At 30.0% G+C, this 21,452-nt stretch overlaps 1 protein-coding gene across 3 annotated transcripts in view; it reads left to right on the top strand.

Annotated features, from left to right (window-relative positions):
• Window positions 1-21,452, top strand: part of Gls (glutaminase) — a 77,276-nt gene that overhangs the window by 10,861 nt on the left and 44,963 nt on the right. For all 3 annotated transcript variants that reach the window (XM_027924979.3, XM_027924980.3, XM_071618974.1), the window contains exons 2-7: window positions 2,629-2,725; window positions 3,084-3,205; window positions 7,748-7,877; window positions 9,124-9,203; window positions 10,960-11,123; window positions 16,371-16,429. In XM_027924979.3, coding sequence (XP_027780780.1) covers window positions 2,629-2,725; window positions 3,084-3,205; window positions 7,748-7,877; window positions 9,124-9,203; window positions 10,960-11,123; window positions 16,371-16,429 — 652 coding nt within the window. The remainder of the gene's footprint in view (window positions 1-2,628; window positions 2,726-3,083; window positions 3,206-7,747; window positions 7,878-9,123; window positions 9,204-10,959; window positions 11,124-16,370; window positions 16,430-21,452) is intronic.

The following is a 21,452-nucleotide window of genomic DNA, read 5'->3' as shown; positions in this document are numbered from 1 at the left end:
AGCTAACTCATTCTCAGATCAGAGTCTTACCTTTAAAATGCTGAGATAGGCATTAATTTATTTTTATCAGTTTTGAAGTTTATTTGGTGAGCATTTGTTTTTAGGCATGGCTTAAATTTTTTCTCCTATGTATAAAAATTGGTTTCTTGACCAAAAGCAGGTAAATATTTACCTTTTTTTGTAGCTATGGCAATAACATGGTAATTTTATTTTTTTATTTTTATTTTTTGCACTATGTACCATAGGCTAAAGAAGTGTATATTTTCTTATTTACATAGCTTTTAGGCAAAGCAAATACCATTTACTGGTGTGATAAATATGTAGAAAGCTTATTCTGCAGTTTTTTGAGGTGATAAACTACCACTATCTATAAAGTTTATCTGCCAACCCATTATCTGTAAATAGTTAGTTTGTTATTATCCACTGATTTTTGGACAGCTAATTCGATTTTTTCTTTAAATATTAGGTCATCAGTATTATTGGACTCTGTTTAATGGCATTAGATCAGTGCAAGACTCAGAAAACTTGTTTGTACCCTTTAAACATAATAACAGTTTAATGAGAGAACCAGTATAGTGTATTGGTAAACAGTTTGGACTCTGAATTCAGAGAAACAGGGGTTTTTAAATTCATCTCTGTTGCAGTAGAACCTTGGGGAAGTTTTCTCACGTCTCTGAGGTTGTTTCTTCCATCTGTGAAATGGAGATATAGCTACTCATTTCTTCAACAAATTATAAGTGTATTGAGTTTGTACTAGTAACTGTGCTGTATTTTGTATAATATGTAATAATATCTCCACCATAAGATCATTGGAGGATTAAAGTACACAGTATCTAGAACATAAAGGATCAATTAATTTTAGTTATTAAAATATTTCAGATGTACTTTTTAAAGTTGTCTAAGAGCAAAAATTGTTTCAGGGTTTATTTTCAGGCACATCATTAAATTTTTAAAATGATAATCCTATGTGTTAGTTTTTTTAAAAATATGGGGTGAAATTCATATATTTTGTGGTTAACTTTAAAAATGAAAGTTGATGTAGCAGTTTTGAAAACAAGTATTAATGATATTAATGCCAATATTAATATTTCTTTTAGGAGAAATTATATATGTGTTTGTGTGTACAAAGTATTATGTTTCTTGAACTAATTCTATTTCCCATCATCTTTTAAAATAGAAATATATGGACCTCTAATAGTATTCTGCCAAGTAATTCTATTATGAAATAATTAAATATGTATGGTCTTATAAAGTATATGACTAGTATAGACTCTTTAAGTAATCTAGAAAATATTTAGACATCTGGAAAAGCTTTTTTCAACAGTACAAAAACATAATCTTGACAGTATTTATGCTGCGTGACAGTTTTTTTTTAAAAAACAAAAATAATGCACATAATTTTCCTATAAAACTTGCCATGATTTCTGTGATTAGACTGAAGTTGACTGTATTATATTCTAAATTTAAGAAAGTGAATATTCTCTTTTCTTTCTCATATTCTCTCCCACTTTCTTGAAATACAGGTAAAGTTCTTTCCCAAAATATTTTATTCATAGACATATTGTACATGTATTTCCCCCAGACATTTTAATAACTCATGATAGGTGGGGAGGGGATTGGTCTACCTTAGATCTGTTATCCTTTAATAGTACTATAATATTTATGATAATCATTGATGTTCAGAATAATGAAATATGTTTTCAGTTTCTTAGCCAAGAAGAGAAAACATTAAATAGGTTCATTATAATTTGCTTACTTGAAAGCTTTTCAATGGATAAGAAAATTTTCTTTCCTATTTAAAAGTTTGCTTAATCTTATTATCTTATTATAATGCTAGTTTAGTTAATTAAGATTTTAATGTATTTATGGCAGTTTTTTTCTGATAATCTTTATGATTGTGGAATTTGATTTGTTATATGCAAACCTACATTACTTTAGAAATAATAACTATAGCTGCCATCAATTCAGTACTTACTCTGTCAGGTAGTGTTCTACAGGTATTAAATGTACTGAGGCAATTGATCCTCAAAACAGCCCTCTCTCTCATATGAGGAAACTGAATTACAGATACACAGATAACACTAAGGTTACATAGCTATAATTACTGCCAGGATTCAAGAACTTGTGCACTTGATCTTAAGTTACTGTCCAATTCTTAATTGCTGTCTCTCCCAGATTTCACAATCAGGTTCACTATTTGAATAATAAAGATATAGCTGTCACATTAAAAAGAGTAACTAACCAAAGTGTTGACTCTTAATTGGACATTTACTGAACTCTGTAATTAGTATTGGGTGATTGTACTGGACTACAATCCAGTACAATAATACTAGGTATTATTACCTTAACAGATGGGTAGTTATTAGCACACTAGAGTTGGTTATCAGGATTTCAAAACCTGAGATTAAAAAAAAAATTTTGTGTATTAATGAATCATTTTTATTTTGTTTTCAGTATGATTTCTAGTGCTACTTATTTGAGTTTGGTAAATCAGTGTTTATTATGACTGTAGTCTTAAAAATATATCAGCTATAGTCTGGTTTAATGATTATTTAATAGCATACTTAGTTAAAATCCATTAGAATGTTCACACAAGGATTAATTTTGTATTTTTTCCTCCCCTTTTAGTAAAATAAAACAGGGTCTGTTACCTAGCTTGGAAGATTTGCTGTTTTATACAATTGCGGAAGGACAAGAAAAAATACCTGTTCATAAATTTATTACAGTAAGTTTTTACATTTTTCTATCTTAACTTTTTAAGAAGTTAGTAGTACTAAATTAGTAATAGAGTAATACTGAAATGTAGTCTTAAAGGTCATATGACATATAGATTCTCACTGACACTGTTTCTCTTATTATGTTTTCGAATTTTTATCATGCTTGTTTCAAGGTAATCAGTGAAAGAAAAAGAAAGAAACTATGAGAAACTTGTCCAGAAAGTGGGTAATAGTGACACAAATGCCACACACATTTTCAAGTCTTGAATAGAAGTTTTTATGTACAGGAATAAAAACTTGTAGTTGGAATAAGCATATACATTATTTGCACTATATATTTACAAGCTCTTGTTTTTTTAAAAACAGGCACTCAAATCTACAGGATTGCGAACGTCTGATCCCAGGTTGAAAGAGTGTATGGATATGTTAAGATTAACTCTTCAAACAACATCAGATGGTGTCATGCTAGACAAAGATCTTTTTAAAAAGTAAAAATTTCTGCCAAACCTTTAATGGTGATTTGCTATGCTATATGGTGATTTTGCTTTTAAAACAAAATTGCATCTCTGAAGTCCAGTGCTGCTTCCTGTGTAACTGAAAAAGGGGGTTTAGAACATCATTTGTTTGAAGAACAGTGATGGTATACATTAAGGTTCTATATAATACACTGGGTAAAAAACAAACTTTCTTTAAATCTATTGTAAGAAATTTAGCCATGGATATTTCCAATATATCTTACCTAGAGATTGCATTTAGTTTGAATAGAACACATCCTTTGTCCTGTTGTTGCTTATGTTGATCTCCAGTTCATCTACATGCCTTGCAGGCTTTCTCAGCATAATTTCTAGTTCTTTCCATGAGATGATTTAGATGACATCATAAAATGAGAGGGCTTCAGACAGCCCTGTATTCCTTAGTTGTACATATGTGCATTGTCTGCTTCCCTCCTTTCTTCAGATGTATTAATGCATAGGTTTTTGGCAATTTTCATTTTCCTTGAATCAGTTAAGAGCTAAAGACAGCTTTGGAGCTTAAGATCTTGACTGAGTATTGGAAGTTAAGTCTTGAAAATAATTTGGCATTCTATATTGTATATCTTTATTATTTATCTTGATTTATGTGTTCCTATTAGTTTAATTATTGAAGATATAACGGACAACATGTTTGTAATGGATACTAAAGAGTCAGATAGTATTTTAAACTATTAATAGTTGAGTGGAAGCTAGCATAAAGCTGAAAGTATTTATATAAGATGTAGGTTTTAGTAGAGATGGATCTGAAGAATTTCTGCATCTACTTTGAAAGTTTATTTGGGGAACTGGATGATTTGTCCAAGATAATCTCCTGGGAATATCCTGGAATATTAACTAATCTAAAGGGATAAGTATTTAACTAGGGTTCTCTGAAATGTCCTGACATGCTGGGAAGTGCTGCTGACAGTTTTGGATTCTTTTCTTTTCCCTGGGAGGTTCTTGGTTCTGTTAGCTTAGCTGACCTTTATACACATCGACTTTATATAGGTCCACTTTACAATTGATGTTAGAAATTTTTGAGTCTACAGAAGAAAATTTGTGGAGACAAGAAATTTATTTCTAGATATATTTGTACCTTTGTGTTAAGACATATTATTGTTAGTGTTCATGAGTTGTCTCTGTAAAGTACTCTTGATTAGGGTGCCTTTTAGGAAGTTATTTTGGCTTATTCTGAGCATAGTTATTCAAGAGATATAAGTAGATCTGTGGATATCATGGGAAACTGGCTTTGGAATTTAAAATGGAAGCAGTATTTTACACATTTAATACTGTTTAAAATGTTTTGTGTCTTATAAACATGTTGGTATGCTTAAATATGAAATTTAAAGCAATTTCATATTCTGATTATGAAGCCAGGAAACCACAATCATTTAGTTTTCTATCTGTTATTACATTAGAAGATAATAATTTCCATAATTTAAAGTAATATGGGCAGTTCCCAACTTGGCAGTTGCTTAGTGGCATATATAAGCAAGCCATAGGCATAAGATTTTTTTTTTTTCATTCCTACAATGTAGTGACTGTACCTCTGAATAGTAACCTTTACAGGTCACCTGGAAGGGTGATATTTCCAAAGAAATTCCTTTTCTGTTTTCTATCATAAGTAGTTACCTAGCTAGTGTAGCTAGAAATAAACTATCTCACCGCTCTGTAGTTGGGGAAGAGATGTTAAAACATGGAATTCATTTTCCCAGAGAAATAACATTTATAAAGGTGGGAAAGTTTGGTTGAAGTCAAAAGTGTAGGGACTTTACTTAAAATGCATTGTAAGTTAATATATTTAGTCTTTGTATGTAATCTTTTTTCTTTTTAAACGGGGAAAATGACTTCTAAAATACCTTTTTTAGAATATAATCTATTTGAAAGTTGGAGACTGCCTGTACCCATCTATGTAGTCAATTGTCTTTAATGCTAATAATTCTTAAAACTAATAGAAGTAGAAATTTTTGTGTTGAAAATGAATTCTTTATTTGTTCATGCATTTTTTTAACCTTCTAGATATTGGAATTATTTTTATATATGATAGTAATTATTTGGTCTTTTTGGATTTTGGAAAAAGTGAATGAACAGTTTTTGCATTTTGTATATTTTATAGTTTTCTAAAAAAGTTTATTATTATGTTATTTTACTAAAGAAAAATTTTGTGAGAAGTGTTTTGTAGAACATTGATGCACATTATAGTTGTTAAACATAAATATTTAAGTAAAGCGGGAAATAAAGTGACTATTCCCAGTTCACAGATAAGAAAATTGAATAAAGCAGAGAGAAAGATATCACTTTCTGAAAGGCATAAACAGCTCTTCTTCAGCACTCATCTTACATGACTTCTAATTTTTTGGATAGGTTGATGAAATCTATATTGAAATAACCGACAAGAAAAACCTTAATATTTGGAAACTCATCAGTATACAGTTAGGTACTCTTGTGAGAGATAAAATTTGTTGGTCATATACTAGGGAAGGCTGTTTCTACAGCTTTGCCAGCACCACCTGCTAGAGGAAAAAAACAAAAACCAAAGTAGGTGTCTCTGACTATTAATTATAAATCCTCCTGTTGAAGGTACTGATTAGTTTAAAATTGTAGTAGGTTAATAATTTAAATTTGCTTGATACTTCCCATACTTGCTTATTTATAACTTCTTGAAGTGACACATATATATGATTTGACATGGAGGTAATTTAAGATCAGAAATTATCTTAGTGTTTTTCTCTGAGAAAGTTGTTCTTTGGTATATATATCCTTTGCAGTTTTGATATTTGCAAGTTGAATTTTAGAAACTATATGAAACATTTTAAATATTAAATACTAAAGTTATGGTAATATATCTTAGGTTAACATTTAAAGCTGGAAGGAAACTATCAATTTATATAAGTAGTAAATATTTGTCAACTCTGGATGTCAACAAATATACCCATAGGTTAATAGTAGAATTTATGATTATAATTTTTTTAATGTTTATAATAGGGAGATTCTTGTCAATGAAACAATAGCCTTTTGCATTAAGATTTTATTTTACAGTTATATGTTAATTTTATGTTTGACTAGCTGAATATATATTCTTAGTTTTATTAATAATTAAAATATGAAACTTGGTTTTTAATTTTAATTTGATGTTTCATCTAGAACAGCTTGAATTAAAATATTGAGATTTTAAAATTTCTCAGTTATCAAACTCGAAAAATATTGAGGATTTCTACTTTATTTCTCCATTTATGATTAGGGCATTATTCACCCTCTTGGAATCTCATTTTCTTATCTTGGAAGTGGGGAAATTCTTTACAAAGTGTTGATGTTTTGAGGACTAAACAAGATGACTAGTACTTGCAATTTGGTTGTTTTTTTTACAAAAGGCAATTTTTTCTTTTCCTCAAAGAAGCTGCTATTATCATTACTCATCCCTGAGGAATACAGTTAAATGAATAACTTCTCATATTAATGGTTTGACTTTAATATTTCCTTATAAAGGTTTATCCTGAAGATTTATCACAGTTGGTATTATGGCTTGACATCCACGTATAGCAAGTCTTCCTTTTTCAATTAAGAAATTCTATTATTGAGTTAGTGAGACTTAGAAAACTTAAGAAGAGTATCTTAAGCTCAGAGTAATCTATTTACAAAACTCTTAAGTTTACATTAACATATAGACTTTCCTGCTTAAATCCTTTTTAGATCAAAGCAGAATATTGGTTCAAATAACTAGATTTTATGACCTTCCATCCACATGGTTTACCATGGCTTTAAAAGAGTTTTTAATGGTGAAACATTTTTACTCTACAGTGTAGTACAAATTTTACATTGAGTAGAATAATGTAATTAGCATTTTTTGTGATTTAAATAATATAAAATTGTATGATTTTATGTGAAATTTTATTTAAAATTATACTTTTATAAGAATTTTAACAAATATTTCATTGAAGAATTAATCTGACTAATTCAAATATGTTTTATCTCCAACTCTTAAACTAGAAATAAAAGTTTTTCAAAATGTAATTTGGAAAAAGAATGTTAAAATACAAAATATTTAATTTTTTTTGGTGAAATACTAGGGCTAGTTATACAGGAACTAAGCTATTATGTCTGAAGTTCCTTAATTGAAAAATAAATAGGATCTTATCCATAATATTTTAGAGTCTTATTTCTGTTAACCAGATGTCATACTGAATGTTTATCTATTCTGGTAAAATAAGAAACTTGTTTCAGATGGTCCTTGTACTTAGACCTGTTAGAATGCTCTGTCATGTTGTCTTTGACGCATTTTTTAGTCACATCTAATTTATTTCTAACCTGTTCATCTTACAAGCAACTACATGAAAGACTTCTAGAAGGAAAGAAAACTATGTAGAAAGACTATAATTTGTAGAATTTAGTTGTATAAAATGATGGATTTGTGTCTTCTTAAAATATGGGGTTAATATTCTCCTAATTAATGCTGTTATTACCAAATATTAATAATTGAAAGGCACTCAGTCTATTAATTTTTTTCCTCACATTCTACAGATGTGTTCAGAGCAACATTGTCTTGCTGACACAAGCCTTTAGAAGAAAATTTGTCATTCCTGACTTTATGTCTTTTACCTCACACATCGATGAATTATATGAAAGTGCTAAAAAGCAGTCTGGAGGAAAGGTAATATTTTTGGTGTGGATATTTTCCTAACCCAGTCATTTAATTAATACTTTCAGCTCAATTTGAGGTATAGAGAATAAAATTATAGTTGTCTTTTGCTAATTAAGAAATTTAAGTTAAATCAAGCTGCTGGATTTAATGTTTGTTTGTTTTCAGTTGTAGTTGGACACAATACCTTTATTTTTATTTATTTTTGTGTGGTGCTGAGGGTTGAATCTAGTGCCTCCCTCATGCACTGAGCCACAACCCCAACCCCTTAATGTTTTTAAATATTTAAAATGTTTAACTTTGCTATTCTTGCGAAAAAGGAGCCTAAGTTTAGGAATTCTTTTATTTTCTAATGAGATGCCTTTTAAATTTTTAATTAAGTAAACAAAAACCTTATTGGGAATTTCTGCAGATCTGGTATCTTTGAACATTAAGTAGAATGTTTCTAGTTTTAAAAAATCTTCTAGAAGCCAGGCAAGGTGGCACACACTTGTAATCCCAGGAGGCTGAGGCAGGAGGATCATAAATTCGAGGCCAGCCTTGGCAATTTAGCAAGACCCTGTCTCAAAATAAGATATAAAAGAGAGCTGGGGGGTGGAGCTTAGTGGTAGAGTGCCCCTGGGTTCAATTCCCATCACCACAAAAAAGAAAAAGGAAAAATCCTCTAGAGGCAGCAGGTACAGCTCAGAAACAGAGCATTTGCCTCCCTTGTACAAGGCCCTGGATTGGATCCCCCAGCACTGTTAATAAGTACATTAAAATAAATAAATCCTCTAAATAATAATAGAGGCTATTTTATTTAATTTCCATATTGAAAGGTTTTATTTTGTTTTAGTTTTGGGTAGCTTTTTTTGTAATATAACTTCTTGATAATAATTCAGTGTAATTGCCATTACTTATTTTTATTTGTTTGATTCCTAATTTGTTAGATAATGAAACTCTACATGCATCCATGATTGTAATTAATATAGGTAGTTTATTTAAGAAAAGAAATTTTTTCTTCTTTCTTTAAACCTAGTCCAAGTTTTTCTTTGAGAGTATCTTGCTTTTAGGAAGAAAAAGCATTAGAAAACATAGGGAGTAATAGCCTAAGAGAAGGCATTTGATTTCACCCTAATTCTCAAGTCTATCGTGCCCTTATTTTTAGGAATATTGTTATAAAAGATAGATTACAAAGCTTCTGAGTGTTATACAATAGCTAAATGAGATTAGACAGTTTTTATTATACCTGTTAATTTCTTTCCAATATTTTTCATAGGTTGCAGATTATATTCCTCAACTGGCCAAATTCAGTCCTGACCTGTGGGGTGTGTCTGTTTGTACAGTAGATGGACAGAGGTGCGTTTATTTCAAAACTATGAAAACCAACTTTAAGCCTTAAATTTTGAGTAACAATGAGCATGATGTAGAGAGGACCATCTTGTATAATAGATAATAATTCTGAGAACAATTTCAAGAAGATAAATAAGTTTATATTATAGTGTAAAAAAACTCAGCTGAAACAGTAATTTTATGTTAAAATTTTGAGGTATTTTATCCTTCTTATTGACAGCTGTAGTCTTATTTGAGTTTTATTCAAGTATCTACAGTTACCAATTCAAGAAATGTAGTCTTGTCAAAACCTGACATTGTTCTTTAATGAACTGACAACTAATAAAATTAGCATATTATTGGTTACTCACCCACCACTATCTTTTTTCCTGATATGGCTGGCATAAGAGTTAAGACCGTACAGCATAGCATATCCCATTATCTATCACTCATTTACAGAGTGAAAAGTCTGTTGCAAAATATGGAGGATTTCATGAAGTTCATGAAAGCCATGTTTGGGAAATGTCTTATTGCAGGCAAAGCTGCTGACAGAATTATAAGAAGGATAGTGATGTGATGAAGGCATTATTAAAGAAAATGATTTTATTTAAAAAAGAATTAAGAGAGGCCCTGGAAGAAATGATGAAGTTCTGGAATATTTTTTCAAGAATGACCCTTTTTTATTGTGCTTAAAGTTAGACATAAAGATTTATTATCAAGTTGTAACTTGATTTTATCAGAAAAATTATTCCGTAAAAGAAAAATGAATATTTTCTCACTCATTTAAAGACTTAGAGATGCAATCTTTTAGTTTTTAGGTTTGTTCTTTTTTATTAAAATATAACTGAAATAAAAGGTATACAACTTATAAGTGTGTATAGAGCTTGATGAGTTTATATCAGAGAGATTATTTTACCCTAAATTTTGTTGACAAGTCATATAATTCTAAAAGTTTAGATTTTATTTTTTAAGATAATGTTCCATTTAAATTTTTTTCCCTTTACTTGTAAATTTTGATCTCTTTGGTGCATTCATTTTAAGTTTTTTTTTTTTTTTTTTAATTTTTGAGTGGTTATCTTAAACTATTTACAATAAAAAGTGTATGGTTTAGCCTATTTACTTTGAAAATTAGGAATCTGAGGCCCATGGTTGACATGATATTGGCAAAGGTGAAACAAGAACCTAGGTCTCTTAACTTCTAATCCATTTTTTTCATTGTTATAGGCTTTTATCCTAAATTGGGTCCATAAAATGTACAGATTACTCATGGTATTGTAACTTAGTGTTAGATTTATAAGGTTTATAAAACCAATGCTGTTTTTTCTAATGGGAATTGGAAGTAGATGTGATTCACAAGATGAGGCATTTATAGATAAGGTGTCAGATACTAGTATTCAGTCTACACTGAGCGCTCTTTAATTCTTAAACTAAACATGTTTTAACCAAGATGAATACCGTCTAAAAGGACTAGTTCACTTTGTGACTGAATACAGGTAGGAGTAATTAGGGAAGTACCTTCTTTCCTTCAAAGGAAAATTTCCGCATTACTTATTAATTTCCTAATTCAGAACTATTATTTTACCACTTGAATATAAGCTTTTGCCTTTTTTTTTTGCAGTATCACTTTTAAAATAAAAATATTTATTCTTTAATACCAAAGTGAACTTTGTGTTGAATTATGCTTTATAAATTGGAATTAACATGTATAAAAAATAACTCTAGTTATGCAGTTATTTTTTTCCCCATTTGATGTTAATTATCTCTAAAATTTACTTTTATACAGGCATTCTATTGGAGATACCAAAGTTCCCTTTTGTCTTCAGTCCTGTGTAAAACCTTTGAAATATGCCATTGCTGTTAATGATCTTGGAACTGAATATGTGCATCGATATGTTGGGAAAGAGCCAAGTGGATTAAGATTTAACAAACTGTTTTTAAATGAAGATGGTAAGAATTACCTACAAGTTGGTTGAAAAATAAATATTTCACTTTTTAAAGTAAATCTAAGTAATTAAATTTTTTTTGCAGAAATTAAAAATAGTCCCACATTGTTTTCTACTCATAATAAAATTTCTGTGAAATCCATAGAGAGTTTAATCGCCTACTTTTTAAATTTTTAGGCATTTCCTACTACTGGAGAATATGCTAGGGAGAAGATGGGGTAAGGAGTAAGAATTGTAATTACAAGAACCTGTAGGGATATATCTTGTAGAAAAATTTCAAAATTTCTAGAATTTGCTTAAAAAATCATTATACATGAGGTGGGATGGAAAGGGAGAGAAAAGGGAAATTGCATGGTAATGGAGGGAGACCCTCATTGTTATACAAAATTACATATAAGAGGTTGTGAGGGGAATGGGAAAATAAACAAGGAGAGATATGAATTACAGTGGATGGGGTAGAGAGAGAAGATGGGAGGGGAGGGAGGGGGGATGGTAGAGGATAGGAAAGGTAGCAGAATACAACAGTTACTAATAGGGCATTATGTAAAAATGTGGATGTGTAACCGATGTGATTCTGCAATCTGTATTTGGGGTAAAATTGGGAGTTCATAACCAACTTGAATCTAATGTATGAAATATGATATGTCAAGAGCTTTATAATGTTTTGAACAACCAATAAAAAAAAAAAAACATTCAACGGAGGCAGGTGGGAATACTAGGTATGATTATTACTATGTTGGTAATTATTGCTGCTAAATAATTCTATTTGGCAAAGATGAAACAAACACCTAGGTTTTTTAGTTGGTTTTTCTTTCATTGTTTCAGGCTTTTGTCCTCATTTTATACCTGTAAAATGTGCAAAGAGTTAACTGTGCGATTGAATTAAATGTTGGGTGCCATGAAAGCACATAAGGAAATGAGAGGACATGGCTTTATCCCACGTAGCAAATTGGTATACCACACTGGTGTTTATCCGTCACTCAGGGGAAGGGTCTATATTGAACTGAATATAAATTTGAGGGTATATAATGTTCATATACTATTTACTTTTGAATATAGTACATATTTAAAAACTTCCATCATAAAAAGTTTAAATGGAAACCATTGAGATAGTGGCTGAATTTGTTATTGTGTGTGTGTATTTGGTCTTTCTCTTTCATAACTTTTAATTATTTGAAAGATATGTCTGATTAAATAAAGATATGTCTGATTAAACAAGACATTATTTTGCAGGAATTGTAAAGATAAGAGAGGACAAAGGTAGTTAGTACTTTAATCTGATAGTAATTTTAAAACTAAACATCAAACTGTTTTAAGCTAGATTATACTTTATTCCTATGAGTTGGTATCTGTTTTTTAATCTTTCAAGCATATGTGAGGTTCCTGATTGATAAGATATGGAATAAAGTAAGACTGAAGAAAGTAAGAACTTAAGATTGCAATAACTGTTGTAAGAAATATACTTTTATATATTTTTTTTTTTTGTGCTGGATAAAAAATGAAATGTGTCTTTCTCTTTTGTTTTTTATTTTGAGACAGGGTCTTGCCAAGTTGCTTAGAACCTCATTAGGTTTTTGAGGCTGGTCTCATACTCAAAATCCTCCTGCCTCAGCCTTCTAAACAGCTGGGATTATAAAAGTGCACCAATTTGTGTGTGTGTGGGGATGGATACCAGGGATTGAACTCAGGGGCACTCAACCACTGAGCCACATCCCTGTTTTGTATTTTGTTTAGAGACAGGGTCTCACTTAGCTAGCTGCTGAGTGCCTTGCTTTTGCTGAATCTGCCTTTGAACTTGCAATCCTCCTGCCTTAGCCTCCTGAGCTGCTGGGATTATAAGAGGTGGCACCTGGCTTGTTTTGTTGTTGTTGTTATTATTATTATTATTATTTTTTTCGGTACTGAAGATTGAACCCAGGGCCTTGTGCATACCAGGCAAGCACTCTACCAACTGAGCTATATCCTTAGCCCTGTTTTATTATTTTTTAAAATGAAGCTATGACTTATAGTTTCTTATTTCTCTTCCAATTTTTTATAGGAATTTCATTACTTCACTTTTTTTTAACTTTTTTTTTCAAATTAGTTATACATGACAGCAGAATACATTTCATTTCATTGTACACAAATGTAGCACAACTTTTTATTTCTCTAGTTGTACACAATGTAGAGTCGCACCATTTGTGCTTCTTCCAGTTTTTTAGAGCAATTATGTTCTCTTATCAATTTTACCCTAAACTTTTTACTTGATTCAATGCAGATTTGTGTAAATTATCATCTTCAGTAATGGTGGCATACAGAAGCAGTTTATTTATTAAACTCATTGACATCCAGGTTTAATATTGAAAATTTAATACTTTTATTCTAATAAGATAAAATGTTTTATAAAAAATTGTACTCTTGTATGAAAAGCAAAGGAGAATAGTTTAGGTGATTCTGGTGAATTGATTAATTTTGAGAGACATATTTAAAGAGCAGAAAATAACAAATGTAGGAATTTGAATGTTTTAAGTATTTCAGAAACAAAATAAAATAGGACTTGGGGTAATGTATTTAAGATTTTAAGTAAGTTTTTTTGGCATGTACATGTATGGTTTTAGAAATATGATTTATTGATACTATAATTTATATAAGAAAAAAATCATGAAAAGAACTTGGGATTTTAGCACTGGTTTACAGTAAAAACTGCAATATAAAGTTTAATGAGGTTTTACCTTGGTATTCCTAGACTTTTTCTAAACTTGAGTTAATACCAGGAGTTTTGAAAATAATGCTAAAATAAAGGCCTCACTAAGCCAGTCCTTCCTGATTTCTATATTGTTTCTGTACTCTTGAGTCTTGGTTTAGATCAGCCCAAGCAAGACACAATTTGAAGATCTTATTTACATTTAAAATTTCAAGGGTAGATTTGTGGTGAAACGACATACTGTATGAATTCATTTGTGTCTGTGTATCTAGCATTATTAAAATTTAAAAAATAAATTTGGTAATAATGCCCTAATTTTATGATTGGGACAATAAACTGAGATTAATCTGAATATAATGAATAGATAAAGAAATTATGGTCGTTATTCTTTTTTTAAAATATTATTTTTAGTGATGAACACAGCATATTTATTTATTTGAATTTTTTTAGCTGTAGATGTACACAAACCTTTATTTTGTTTATTTATTTTTCACGTGGTGCTGAGGATTAAACCCAATGCCTTACACTTATTAGACAAGTGCTCTACCAGTGAGCCACAATCCCAGACCCTATTTATTTATTTTTATGCAGTGCTGAGGATCGAACCCAGTGCCTCACACGTGCGATTCAAGCGCTCCACCACTGAGCCACAACCTCAGCTGGGTACACACAGCCATGCTAACTACCGTTCTAATCTCTGCTTCTGAGTTCAACTTTTTAAAATTCCATATACAAATGAGATCATGCAGAATTTGTTTTTCTGTGCCTAGTTTATTTCACATAATATCCTCCAGATTTAACCATGTTATTGTAAATGATTATTTCCTTGTTTTTTAAAGGTTAATAATATTCCATTGTGTATACATATCTCATTTTTATTATTCATTCATCCATTGATAGACATTTAGTTTGATTCCATATCTCAGCTGTTGTGAATAGTGTTTTAGTGAATATGGTAGGGCATATCTCTCTTCAGTATCAGGATTGGATTATATTGGATAAATACACCCAGTGGTGGGATGGCAAGGTCCAAAATGCACAATTTTAAAAGCATAACTACCAAATCACAGTGAAAGAAACGAGGCTGTAATTTATTCATTGTTATGATCTCTTGAATTTTTTTAATTAAAAAAATGTGTGACAGTTTTAATGAGATAATTTACATATAACACAACTCACCCATTTAAAGTATACAGTTCATTGGCTTTTACTGTATTCACAGAGTTGTGCAATCATTATTACTATTATCCATTTTAGAGCACTTCCATCACTCCCTAAAGAAATCTCATACCCTTTAGCCATTATTCCTCATTCTCTTCTACTCCAGGAAACTAGTAATCTACTTTCTGTTCTTATAGATTTATCTGTTTGGGAAATTTCATATAAATGCAGTCATATAATATTTGCTCTTTTATGACTGGCTTTTTAAAATGATGTTTTAAGATCTATCCATGGCATAGCTTTATTCCTTTTTTCTAATATTCCATTGTATCTATTTGTTTATCCACTTTTCAGCTGATGGAGCATCTGAGTTGTTTTCATTTTTTAAAATTTTATTAGTAATGTTTCTGTCAACATTTGTATACAAGTTTTTGTATGGACACATTTTAATTTCTCTTGGTGTTATACCCAGGAGTGGAATTGCTTTATATGTTAACTCTGTTTAACGGGACTAGTAATATAGGGATAACTTATATACTGTGCTAGCTTTGTCAAGTTAGATAAGGACTTGTTCCTTAAGAAATAAATCACTGCTGCAAACAGATAAATTAGGAATAATGCTTACAAATAGATATTTTCACTGCTCTCAAGAATTTTGTGTTTGACATTTTTGCTGTGCAATAATTGAGAATGTAATCAGTTGAGATTTGAAAATTCTCTTTATTGTAAGAAGTAGAATAGATAACATTTTGGTTGAACTTAAAATTTTAAGTAACTTTTAAAAAACTGTGCAAGAGAACATCCTTATGTCCAGAAGTATAGGAAATGATATGATTTACATACACTGTAATCTTACTCTCTTATGTATATCACTTGTGTTTCTTTTGTTCTGTGTAGGTATGTATTTATACATAGGCACAAGAATAAAATACTTTTTTTAAAAAGCAAAATTGGGATCACACCACATGTGTTTTTCAAGATTATTTTTAATATATTGAGTGCTTTGGTGGGTATCAAACATTTTCTGAGCATCTCATGTGTTTTAGAGTTATAAGTTCCTATTATTACCTTGTTCACAAAGGAGAAAATTGAGATGGGATTCGTTTACTTGCCTAGGGACTGAGGGCCACATAACTGGTGAATGTGAGTTAGGAAATTTGGATATATTTTTATATTATTACTTCCTGAATCTGTATATGAATCCTTGCTTGACTATATGACTATTAGAACAAAGTCCTAAAAATAAAGCACTGGTTTGATATGTAACTGATTTCAAAATATGAACTTCCTCCAAGAAAACAGCTACTATATAATAGACTTATGTTTAAAAGAGTTAATGTTTATGAGAAGTACATCAAAGAAAATAGTACTATAGTGAAATGCCATTATTGCTTTTATATTTTACAGATAAACCACACAATCCTATGGTAAATGCTGGAGCAATTGTTGTGACTTCATTAATAAAGGTAAGATGTTGATGTTTCTTTTAATCTAGTAAACTTTTTGTAATAACTAAGGCATAAAGATGAATCTTGGATTGTTTAGGTAGGGCTATGAAAATTTTTCTCTTAGTGTTAAAAAATTAATATTGTGGTACAGGGTTAGAATTTTGATTTATTCCAAAATAAATAATGTCATAATTTAAAGGCAAAATTTAAAGCAGATGACTCATTGTAAATCCCAAGAATTAGTTACCTCTTGACTTGAAGATTTGGCAAAGATTTAAAAAGTCTGCTGAACAATAAGCACAGAGGTTTTTGTTCTTAAATTTTTCGTATTTTTTTAAATTTCTCTTCCTTTTGGCTCTTCTAGAATGAACAGGTGTTAGAATTAAATCATTTTATTGCCTAATGTTTATTATTAGCATATGTAAGAACAAATGTTCTAATAGTTTGTGTTTAAGACAAAGTATATTTACTATTGAATATTCTCAAGTTTTTCATACTCTCATGATCTGGAATCACAGTTTTCATTTGAAATAGTTTCATTTGCTTTACTTAAACCATGCCATAATTAAGATAAGCAAGGCTTATTCCAATTATTAAGTTATGTTATTTTTCTTATGCCTTGACATTTACATTGTTTGTTTGTTTTTTTCTTTTTTTAGTGTTTGGTTTGCCTTAATAATTGGAAGCTGTGATGTTTTTAAATGTTTAAAGTGTTTGAAAATGGTTCAATTGTATGATAGATTTTTTCTATCACACAATTTTAGATTTTGATTTTTAATTCTAGTTATAAATTCTACTTATTGAAATAAATTTTTTTTGTGTTTGGAACATTTATATACTTTCTTTAGTAACTGTGTATTTATTTCAAGTTAGAATAAAAACATAATGGCTTTGTAAATACATTATTATGGATGGAGGTACTTTCGTTGAATAAGCAATGTGCAAGGATAAATGATACCCTTGGCCCAGTTCACAAATTCATCTTAATTTGTATACAAGAAACTCTATCTTAACTCTCATGAGTTTTATAACTTTATGAGGAAAAAATTTTAAAATAGAAGACTACTATCTTAAGAATATATGTGTTTAGTTGCTGTTATGGGGGCAAATGCTTTATTAAGATTGATATATTTAATTCTTAAAATTTTAATGAAGTAGATATTATAGTCAAATATTTTTAAATGTAACTAATTTTCATAGGTTGTGGAAATTTGTCACTTCCTTCATTACATATAGGTGTTGATGGCTATTTTACTAAGAGAAAGTTTTCATTCTGAGGTGAAAGAAACTATAGAAAATGGCAATGCAATTATGTGCAAGGTATAATTATGCCTTTAGGTAGCTTACATTGTAGTATGGAGTATACACAAGTAAATGGGCCCTTATAATTAAATTCAGTAAATGTTATGATAAGCAAGTCTCAGTAATAATTTATATTTGAACAAGTAACTCAAAAGTAAGGAAAATTATTATAGTATAATGTGTGTGTTAGTGCTTGATTTTAAAAACATTAGCATGGTTCTGAACCACTTCTGGTCTTTTCCAGAAAACTGTCCACATATTATGATTTTACATAGATTTTAGGGGGTTCACAGATCATTGGAAGACCCAGCTTCTCCTCTAACACTGAAGAAAGAATAACATAGCACACCAATAGCATTTTTAAGAAAGGGCATATGTGAATGATTAATGGAATACTTCCTTAACTGCATGCAGTTAAAAATCTTTTTGTTTAATGATTCATGGGTTTAGTCCACTGAACTGAAATGCTGCATGTGGTAATTGCATGTCTGGTCATATCATGCCATCACTTCATTAGTTTCACTATCCATGTTCAGTTATAAATGATAAGCTAAACATTGAACCACATTATTACAATTAGAAACATGGAGCAATCAGAAACAGTTAAATACACACACCCCTAACATAATTGTGGTTAAGTGATCAGTAGTGCAAAAGTTTAACTGAGTCATCCTAAATTTGCAAATTTGATCAGTGATTTTAAATTATAAAAATTAAAATTTACTGACAAAGTCAGAAATTAGCTTTTGAGATATGGATCACTTTCTTTGAGTTTTTTTTTTTGTTGTTGTTGTTGTTGTTGTTTGTTTGTTTGTTTTAGAATGTGTATCAAAGTGTTATTTTTTTTTAACCAAAGTTTATATAAATCTTGGAGTGTACAGCCTGAGTACAATCCTGTGTAAAAACCAACTGCCCTTTTAAAGGTCCCTGACCTTTTATATATTTAAAATTTTTTTGTAGTTGTAGATGGACAGAATGACTTTATTTTATTTATTTTTTTTGTGGTGGTAAGGATTGAACCCAGTGCCTCACACTTGCTAGGCAAGCACTCTGCCACTGAGATATAGCCCCAGCACCCTGACTGGGACCTTTTAAAGAAATAATTTGAAATTTTATATAAATACCTGTATGTGATCTCTACAAGCTAAATGATCACATTATATTTACCAATTGGTAATGGTTGGAAATTCAAGTAGTAAACCATAGCCAAAAGCCCCTTAGAAGTTGTCAAGCCTAGTCCTCTTTGTATACCTCAGGAAACAAGAGTGACAGGTTTTACCGACAGTAGAATGGGCTTTCGACTAAATCTCTCAATATTCTGTTTATTATTGGAATTTACTGTGCCATTTTTAACATAGGTGTTTGTTGTTTCACTTGATGACATTTGAATTGAACTAGTATAGTTTACACTGTCCAGAAAAAGCAGAAATATGACTTTCTTAATCTGTTACTTATACAGAAGATACTGATTGTTGACTTAAAAAATGCATCTGTTTTTTAGGGGGTATATGTAGTTATAGAATATAAGTCAGTTCCTGCTCTCTGTAAGGAAATAGGACCTTCCCAAGGACCTTGTATTTTAGGGCCTTGTAAAGTATGGATATTTTATCATGGCTACTAAGTTGCAAATTCTATTTTTATCTCTTTTAGTTGACTTTAGGGTTGTTTGTGATCTTTTTTTTCATTCAAAATTCAGGGCTTTATTATTGTGTCATTGAAACATTTGTCCTAATGTTACTCCCCTCCCAAAACTTAAAAAAAAGAAAGAAAACAAATTAAGTAGAGTCTTTAGTAAGACTCTTTATTTCATAATTTTGTAGTATTGATATTTTTTCCTTGTAGGATTGGTGGTGATCCTCAGGAAATGGGGGAAGAGGCAGAACAAATGTTCAAAAGGATTAGCAGATTGTGGAAAAAAGGAGAATTTGGACAGAAGGAACCTGTTGCATAAATTCTTAACTACTAAGCTTATAGGAAAACTCCAATATTTAAAATTTTAAACAAAGCTGTATAGGTAAATACCTTTTTAAAAACAAATGTCATTTTATACTTAAAATGCACATAATTTAAAAAAAAATAAGGGTTACAATACGTCCTCACTTATTCTCTATGGTAGCTACTAACATTAAAGGAATACTTTTTGTTGCAGTCTGTTTTATTTGATGATGTTGATAATGTATGATTGCTTGATTTAAAGAAAAGAATAAATTTGAAAGGAATATAGATAATGTCTAGGAGAAATAGTAGTATCTTTATTGTAATTTTTTATCTTTTCACTGGTAAAAGTTTCACCTAGTTTTAGTTTAAAAGTTAGTCTGATAACTTAAGGTTTAGAGTGGGAAGATGAGGGCCACATACTGCGAAATAATTGTTACACTTTTGTTTTTTTTTAAATTTTAGAAATAGAGTAAGATACATTATCTTCCATGTTTATATGACTATTCTAGTGGTAGTTTCCAGTTTTTATCATTTGAAGAACTTTATTTTTCTTAAAAATCAGAAATGTTTTTGAATTTAAAAAATTGAGTTATTTTTCTCTTTAAACAATTTAATCATCTCTATGAAATATCAAGACAAGTTTAGCTAATGTATATATAATCCTCCATTTGGTCATGATTGGATTTGTGTATTGGCCACATTTTTAGGGAGGTTTGTGACTCTAGAGAGTAATGGATGATATCTTATACTTGGTAACATTTGGAAGACAAGATTTTATATATATATGTGTATATATATAAATTTTTTTTTCTTTTAAACTTCAGTTTATGTTAGTGATACTTTTGAGAATAAAATACAAGAGAATTTTACCAACTGAATCCACTATTTTTTTATTTTTAGGGCTAATCTATGAAAACACTAGAGCTAGAACAATTTTTTTTTTTTACCTGTAACATCTGTTTTTAATTCACCTAGTACTGTTGAACTTTAAAGCATTTTCTGTGGCAAGAGTAAATCAAGCATATTTTATAAAATCATTTTCAGTTATCTCTTTGCCTTTTTCCTCTACGATCTCTAATTTTAGTTGATTTTCACTACCCTACTTTATGAATGTAATCTAGTGTATTATAAAATAACTCTGATTAATGTATTGACTTTAGTTGAGCCAATTCTTATATTAAATTTCTGGGAGATGTCTTTGTTAATAGTGATATGAATTAATTGTTGAATACATTGTGAAAAAACAGTGTAAAAAAACCCTCTCCAATATAATTATATAATTCTTCTCATAGATATTATTGAAGTTCAGTGCCTCTTTATTAAATTTTCACTCATAATTTTCTTTAAAGAATGTAAATTGATAGGTATACTTAAAGAAAAATAACTTTGTATAATTTTCTGGTATCAGGATCTGATTACCCTTTTTACACAAACCACATGATTTGCTTTTAAAAGGCATGTGATAAATTGATTAGAAATTTTAGTAAATATATATATATTTTGGGCGGGGTGTGGGTACCAGGAATTGAACTCAGGGGCACTTAACCACTGAACCGCGTCCCCAGCCCTATTTTGTATTTTATTTAGAGACAGGGTCTCACCGAGTTGCTAAGTGCCTTGCTTTTGGTGAGCTGACTTTGAACTTTTGGTCTTCTTGCCTCAGCCTCCTGAGCCCCTGGGATTACAGGTGTGTGCCACTGCACCCAGCCAGTAAATATATTTTGCCCAATTTAAATGTTCCTACTATATTTACTACAGATTATTGTAACTTTTTCAAAATTAAATTAACACAGTATCTAAT

Source organism: Marmota flaviventris, chromosome 11, assembly GCF_047511675.1.
Source record: "Marmota flaviventris isolate mMarFla1 chromosome 11, mMarFla1.hap1, whole genome shotgun sequence".
Taxonomy (NCBI): domain Eukaryota; kingdom Metazoa; phylum Chordata; class Mammalia; order Rodentia; family Sciuridae; genus Marmota; species Marmota flaviventris.
Note: the sequence above shows the minus strand (reverse complement) of the source record. Positions and strands in the feature narration are given on the sequence as shown.